The sequence below is a fragment of the Arabidopsis lyrata genome (genome assembly GCF_000004255.2).
Source record: "Arabidopsis lyrata subsp. lyrata unplaced genomic scaffold ARALYscaffold_5, whole genome shotgun sequence".
Classification (NCBI taxonomy): Eukaryota; Viridiplantae; Streptophyta; class Magnoliopsida; order Brassicales; family Brassicaceae; genus Arabidopsis; species Arabidopsis lyrata.
Window position 1 is genome coordinate 14,170,980 of NW_003302551.1, and position 8,332 is coordinate 14,179,311.

At 29.9% G+C, this 8,332-nt stretch overlaps 2 protein-coding genes across 2 annotated transcripts; both read left to right on the forward strand.

Moving 5' to 3' along the window:
• Window positions 1–332, forward strand: LOC110228736. The gene is given in 2 exon segments (XM_021026901.1): window positions 1–205; window positions 207–332. Coding segments are annotated over 2 exon segments (192 nt in total). The 5' UTR covers window positions 1–61; the 3' UTR covers window positions 255–332.
• Window positions 333–2,468: 2,136 nt separating this feature from the next.
• On the forward strand, window positions 2,469–5,009 carry LOC9312016 (peroxidase 34). The gene is made up of 4 exons (XM_021026900.1): window positions 2,469–2,859; window positions 3,541–3,732; window positions 4,194–4,362; window positions 4,451–5,009. The coding sequence occupies exons 1-4, from the start codon at window positions 2,629–2,631 to the stop codon at window positions 4,918–4,920; spliced, it is 1,062 nt and encodes a 353-aa protein (XP_020882559.1). The 5' UTR covers window positions 2,469–2,628; the 3' UTR covers window positions 4,921–5,009.
• Window positions 5,010–8,332: the final 3,323 nt, after the last annotated feature.

Here is an 8,332-nt window from a genome sequence, read left to right on the forward strand (position 1 = left end):
TTTTTGACAAACTACTAAGATTTATGACTTTATTTGATGATAATACACATTATTATGGGTGATGCATGCAAACGACTTAAAGGCTAGGGTTGGTACCGCGGCTGCTAAAGTCTACTTTTGTTGGATCTGTGGGTCGTCCCGAAGATGTTAACGTGACTCTTCTATAATTGAGGATTGTGTGTTGTTGCTACTCTCCTCTTACGATTAACTCACGTGGCTTTTTTCTTGTTATCTTTTCCATATTTTCACAATAAAATATCAGAGATCTTGAGAGATTTTTCACAAGGGAATTGGGCCCCAAATGGAGACAATTTCATGTGGTTGAATCATATATTTCAGATAGATTAGACAGCTACTCTTGTTTTTTTTTTTTTGTTAAAGCAGCTAATCTTGTTGATGTGCATGCGGTGAGGATATTAATATTATGGATAATATTATCCCACATTGGAAATGACAAGGAATCTTGACTAGTATATAAGATATATGAGCCACTCCATTCATTGCCAATTGGTTTTGAGTTGGAAACCCATATTCTAATATTGTATCAGAGCCCGATCCGTACATGTCTAATCCAATCCACCATCGGCCTGGCCCAATAGTTGGTCCGCCGATCCATACCCGAGCATACCGAGATCAATGGCTAGAGCCATCATCTTGAGGGGGCGTATTAGGGATAATATTATCTCACATTGGAAAGGACAAGAGATCTTAACTAGTATATAAGATATATGGGCCACTCCACTCATTGCCAATTAGTTTTGAGTTGAAAGCCTATATTCTAATAATTAAGTCGCTATACGTGTATACGTAAAATCTCGTTTGATTTTTTTTTTTTTTGGTTTTATCTTTAACGACAATTATTGCATCAGCCTTGCCAGCAGAAAACGACACCGTTCATATTCGATCTCGTTATTAGTTTGTCTTTAAAGCAAAGTATCATGATTAGCTATGGAGTTTCTGCAGCTATGAACCTAACCGGAAGTCACAAAATAATAACGTTTATTTCCGGTTATAAATCCGATAACTAAGTGAACCCGTAAAGTCTAAAATATTTACATATATGTGAACAGTGAAATAGTCTCTAGATCTCCTTAATTTACATATTTACATATGTACATTTATATTCTTGTACAAACATATTTAAATTTTGATTTTATTTTGTTTATATATAAGAGTTGGTGTATGAAACTTTACATTTTGTAAATGCTAACATTATGTTAATTCTATAACCAGATAATATTTTAGGATGAACAAAAGATACATCATAATGTCAGAACCAATATATAATAATTCTAGTGAGATAAATAACTTATAATCTCCACTTTAAATTCCTTATCTCTTTATCCAAAGAGATCATGAGGAACTTGAGCAAAGGAAGAGGGCACCGTTTGAGTGTAGGTGAATAACGTGGCGGACACGAGGCTGATCTTATTTTAAAATAGAGAGAGAGAAAAAGGAACGAAAAAAAAAGCTATTGGCGATGTTGATTTTTGTTTGTCTTTTAGCGGGAGACGACCAAGAGATTTTGAAAGGTCGTCAAGGAGTTATTTTATTTTCTTAAAATTATTATGGATTTCTTCTGAATTAAGTTTTAATGCAATATTTTTTTGGAGGTTTCATCGTAAAGATGTTTTTCAGGGTTTGGATTTCCACGAGTCATTATATATTTTTATGAAACTCATCCAAACGCTAAATTTTTTGTAAGGTATCTGACTCTATCACGGAGAATATCTATTAGAAATAGAAACCCTTACATTACGTTTTACATGTCATTTTAATCTGATGTAAACTGTGCGAAACAGAGAAAATCTTGTAAATTTGTAGTACATTTGCGTCCCTGAAATTTTTTTATTCTCACCAAAATTGAAGACGAGTTGAAATATCATTTCTTTAAAGAAATTTAAGAATAAATTCTATATGGGAGTTTCATAAAATAATTTCCCATTTTAAGAATAAATTCATATTTGGAGGAGTCTTGATTGGTATTGTCCGTTTCTGAAATAATATATATACATATCATATGTGTTCTATATATTAAATGCAAAATTCGTGTTCCACATTAGTTGTAAAGAGCGAAGAAGGATTTAAGATAATTTGAAAACAAGATATGTATTTTGCGGATTAATTATCGTGCGCATGGATATATGTATGAACAGACGAATATACTCTAGATATTAATCTTACTATACTTGTACATGCATTTTTCATCTTGGTTATATTTTACAGTCAAATGCAAAATACATATATTATTCTTCAATTTATCTTGAATACTTAAGTTTTTGACAGTGCATAGTAAATATGTATAGAGATAAATTTTAAACTGTTGTTAAAAAAAAATTAATTTAACTTATACCAATATATAAACTGACATTTAAGGTTTTAGATGTTTTTTTTTCTTACTTCCCATGTAGATAGCGTGGGATAATACCTCATTTATATGTATAGCTAGTTGAAATAATTGACAAAAATAAACCATTCGTTTGCTGTTCTAGAGAAAAGCCTTCAATTGAGAAAAAAATGCCTCCAGGTTTGACCCGTTTTGCCTATAAAAGGATTCTTCAAGATATGGACTTTCCTCATCTTCTCGGATAAACAGAATCAAATAGATTTTTTTTTCCTCTTTCAAAAATGCATTTATCTTCGTCTTCTACATCGTTCACTTGGACAACCATAATCACATTGGGATGTCTTTTGCTTCATTCATCTTTGTCCTATGCTCAACTTACCCCTACCTTCTACGATAGTTCATGTCCTAACGTCACTAACATCGTACGAGAAACCATTGTAAATGAGTTAAGGTCGGACCCTCGTATCGCTGCGAGCATCCTTCGTCTTCACTTCCACGACTGCTTTGTTAATGTAAGATATTACTTTTCATATATCTATAGCGTTGCGGATTACTGTGGTTCATCTTTTAAATATTAATAAATCTGTGTAAAAGTAGAAAAAAAAAAGTGATAATAAATGTCTTTAGACTCTTAGTTAATGACTAAATTTTTGCACTAAAGCCTAAATTTCACGTAGTTCGATGTCATTTGTTGCTACTTTACGTTTTCTATATTGAAAATTAATACTACTCGTCGACAGTGATGTTACTGGTTAGTTATTAATTTCTTACACTATGATGATGCCAAAACATTTATGCAATCGGCTTCACGAAAATGAAGTATCCGTGTTTGAATTGCATGGTGCCGTACCAAACACGATAGAAATTTAAGATCCATCAATCATTTATATTTTGTTGAGGGATATATATATATATATTAAAAAGATATTTTTCAAATCAATCAAAAATCATGATTATTAATTTCTATTATTCAATTCAATTTTGATTAGTTTCAATATTTTAATGTGATTATGTATAAATATTCATCAATATACAAAATATTTTTGTTGAAAAGTGTTTTATTTTCTATTGAGTTCAAATGTTTCTGATCACTTTGTTTTCATTACATAGATATATAACCTTCACTGGTTACTTGCTTCAGAAGAACAAATGATTTTAGTGATCAATGACAAAAAGTTTTTACTATGGTAAAGGGCTGTGACGCATCCATCTTGTTAGACAACACGACATCATTTCGAACAGAGAAAGATGCCTTTGGAAACGCAAATTCGGCTCGAGGATTTCCTGTGATTGATAGAATGAAAGCCGCGGTGGAGAGGGCATGCCCAAGAACCGTTTCGTGCGCAGATATGCTCACCATTGCAGCTCAACAATCTGTCACTTTGGTATGCTCCATTTTTCTTTTATTCATTACAAACACTGTTTTCAGTTTTAATGTCAACTTTGAATAGCCGCTTTATCAAACATGCGAACCTAAGTTTGAAAAGAAAAATAACTGGGATATTTTTAGTTGTTTGAGAACGTCACAATCTATATTTTAGTAACAACTTTTTAACTATATGACAAGTATTCAATGTTAATTGAGAAAAGCGCGTGGTCCCGTCAAGAAAATTTGACAAAATTAGGTTTTTTATCACTAGTTTCGATATCATATTAACCCAAAAGAATACTTTTCAACATTTTCCCAAGAAATAGTGGAGATATAAAAAGTTACTTTTATGTATATATATCTAATCAGTGAATTTATAATACATGACCGTCTTTTTCTTTTTACATATTAAAACTTCCGGATGATAAAAATAATCTCAAGAAATATTATCTTAATATAATGGTTATTATACTATAGGCAGGAGGTCCTTCTTGGAGGGTTCCTTTGGGAAGGAGAGACAGCTTACAAGCATTTCTAAATCTCGCTAATGCAAATCTCCCAGCTCCATTCTTCACACTTCCAGAGCTTAAAGCCAGCTTCAAAAATGTTGGCCTCGATCGTCCTTCTGATCTTGTTGCTCTCTCCGGTAATTAACAAAAGAAAATTAAACACCATTGATACAATATCAATTAGCGAGTTTATTACTAATCTAATTATGGTATTTGTTTTGTTAGGTGGTCACACATTTGGTAAAAATCAATGTCAGTTTATTCTGGACAGATTATACAATTTCAGCAACACAGGTTTACCCGACCCTACCCTCAATACTACTTACCTCCAAACTCTTCGTGGACTATGCCCCCTTAATGGCAATCGAAGTGCCTTGGTCGATTTTGATCTGCGTACGCCTACAGTTTTCGACAACAAATACTACGTAAATCTCAAAGAGCAAAAAGGTCTTATCCAGAGCGATCAAGAGTTGTTCTCTAGCCCCAATGCCACTGACACAATCCCCTTGGTGAGAGCATATGCTGATGGCACACAAACATTCTTCAATGCATTTGTGGAGGCGATGAATAGGATGGGAAACATTACACCTACTACAGGAACTCAAGGACAAATCAGGTTGAATTGTAGGGTGGTGAACTCCAACACTCTGCTCCAAGATGTGGTGGAGATCGTTGACTTTGTTAGCTCTATGTGAGAATTGTTTACCCAATATGTGGCTACAAGAATACATATATATTAATGAATAAAACCCTCAAGCTGTTACTTGAGAATATTTACTTTAAATCTCTCTTTTTTCTAGAAGTCTAGAACATATATACCACTAGGTGTCTCTCGTGGATCTTTTTAATTACACCCAATTATTTCGTTTAAAAAGAAAGAAATATACTCTTATCACCAAGTCTAAAAATTAGATTATTCATGAGATTTGTCATATACTGAAGCTCGACATCAATGTTACGATTAAATATGTAAACCTCTCTGTTTTTGTTTCACTCTATTTTTTCTACGATCCATCTATGATGCCTAAACCGTTGAATCGTATATAAATAGAGATGGAAAGTGTCAGCTGTCGTTTGATTGAGGTTTAGGCTGTTGCATTTTCTGCTAAGTCCTCGAGTAGAGTGAGAGAGAGAAAGAGAGTATAGTTAAGTTATTTAAGTTAAAAATTGTAAATAGATCTTAAAAATACTATATGGTTTTTAGTTTTATGTAGATGACCATGTTAGTTCAGCAAAGTATGAATACCCCAAAAGAAAAAGCCTCCAAGTTAAACGTGTTTTCCCTATAATAGGATTCTTTAAGATATGGACATTCCTCGTCTTCTCGGGCAAACACAATCAAATACATTTTTTTCATTTTAAATAATGCATTTCTCTTCATCTTCTACTCTTAATATATCAGGTAAAGACGATCGATAACCTAAGTTTGAAAATAAAAATTAAGAAGGTCAAAATCAATATTTAGTGTCAACTTTCCAACCATATGACATGTATTCAAAATTATTAGGAAATATTCAAAACGCGTGGTACCCTTAATAAAATTTGACATGTTTACTATTATCAAAAAAACTAGATCATCACCCGTACTAAAGTACGGGTTGAATTTTATTTATTACAAAATTTATATAATATATATATTAGAAATAAGTTTTAATATATTATAATAGTAAGTGAAAAAATATTAATTTTTTGTCAGTCCCTATATACAATATTAGAATTAGAATAAATATAGATTTTTTTTCTATAATACTCAATTGTGGATAATTTTTTTTTTAAGATATGAAAACGGAAAATAATTTTATTTTTTAAAAAGTAATATTTTTGGAACAATGAGTTAATTTATGTTAACAACCACAAAATAGGATTGCATATATTTCAGTTAGATTAAAAATTAAAATATCATAAATGAATCGCATATAAAACATAGATTATTTTGAACTAATTAAGAAAATTAACTATTATTTTGAATTAATTTAGAAAATTCCTTTTCAATTTATAATTTTTTGGTTGTTGAAATTGAGATTTGTTTGAGCTAATCTAATTACAGAATTTGTTTGAGATTTATAACTACGGATTTACCAATTATTCGCATAATCGAATATGTTATAAACATATATTTAGTATATAATAATACCAAAATCAACCTGTGCGTGGAGTCTATATTTTTATTTTAGAATCTTAATATTTCATTTTAAAATATTGTGTGCACAATCTATTATTCGTTAATTCTAAAATTGCTTGCGGAATCAAATTTTCAAATATTTAGAGGTGTCAAACCATATTTAAATGTTCTACACTATTTTTAAATATTCCAAATTAAAATCTTTAAATTTTTTTTGTAGTTTATAAAATTATGAATTTCAAAAAACAAATTATATGAAATTAAATATAACTATTCAAATAGTTATAAGGATCAAAACTCATTTCATCATATAATATATTATATTTAACCTGCTACCTATTATAAATATTTTTTAAAATAATCAAATTAGAGTATTTATAATTTTTAACTTTTTGAGCTATTAAGTATTGATGATATTCTCTAAAAATATCAAGTAAAACTTATTTTAAATGTTGCAAATTAAAATATTTAATTTTTTTTATTGTAGTATATAAAATTATACATTTCAAAAAAATAAATTTATGAAATCGAATATAAATATTCAAATTCTGATCCGTTGTTCAGTCGGAATTTTTGTTGAATTTATTTTTGTCTAAAAGAAATATATTACTCAAGTCTGAATTTTTGACCCGTTTAATTGTTTCATTTATAGATTGAACAATTTATATGTGTTTTTAAAAATTTAAATCTTGGCATTTGCAGAAAAAAATTACTTTTTTTTTTATTATGTAGATGATATGATGATTTATTTGTTTCATATAAATATAATCATATAAAGATGAGAAGTGAAGTCTAATGATTAATAACAAATTAATATGGTAAGTTAGATATCAAATCTTATATGTTCATTTTGATTGGTCATTTAAAAAAAAAAAATAACAGATTTTCGTTTTATAATTTAATTAAATTAATTAAATGACTTAAATTAGTATTTTACTTGTTTATCCTTAATAAATTGAATGAAATTTGTTCAAAAATAAGATTTTTGTAATGGCATTCTTAAGTAATTTTTTACAAAAGAGAAGGTTAGTTAAGGGTATCTTATAAAGTGTACTCTCCAAATAATAGTATAGGATTAGATCTCATCACAATAATATAATTGGTAAAATTACGTTTAGCCAAAAAGAATAATTTTCACATTTTTCAAGACACATTGGATGTTAAATAACTTCACTTTGAGTATATCATCTACTTTTGCCCAAAAAAAAAAAAAAAGAGTATATCATCTACTATGAATTTATATATTACTGTATATGTTTTCTTTTTCTCTTTACGCATTGAAACTTTTGCATGATATAGTAGGTGGGGGTCCTTCTTGGAGAATTCCTTTGGGGAGACGAGCATTTACTGATCATGCCTAATGCAAATCTTCTAGCTTCCATTCTTCACACTTCGACAACTTAAAGCTAGTTTTAGAAATGTTGGCATCAACCGATCTTCTGATTTCATTGTGCTCTCTAATAATTAATAATAAGAAGTTAAACACCATTTGATGTAGTTGTAATTAGCGAGTATATTATTGATCATGTGGTCTTTCTTTTGTTATGGGGCCACACAATTGGCAAAGATCCATCACTAATCTAGCTACCAGATAAAAGTTTTAAAAAAAAAAAAAAAAAAATCTAGCTAGCAGATGTTATATCAACAAAGCAATGATCATATTGAGACAGATTTTCTTCCTTTTTCACAGCCTTTTTATAAATTTTATTTATTTCAGTTCGTTATCATAACACACCTCATTTACTGGATAGCCCATTTAAACACCTCAAAAATAACACAACCCTACGTAGCTTTTACAATTAGTGTCGAGAATTGATCCCTTGATTGATCATACAAAAGGAAACAAAAGGTGTGAGACGATGATGATGATTGATGAAGGACAACGAAGATAGCAAGTAGAAGAAGAACCGTATTACCATGTGTCTAGAGTCAAGTAGCTATTGAGTTGGTAATAGGCAGTAATAGTTGTTATAAGAGATGTATGT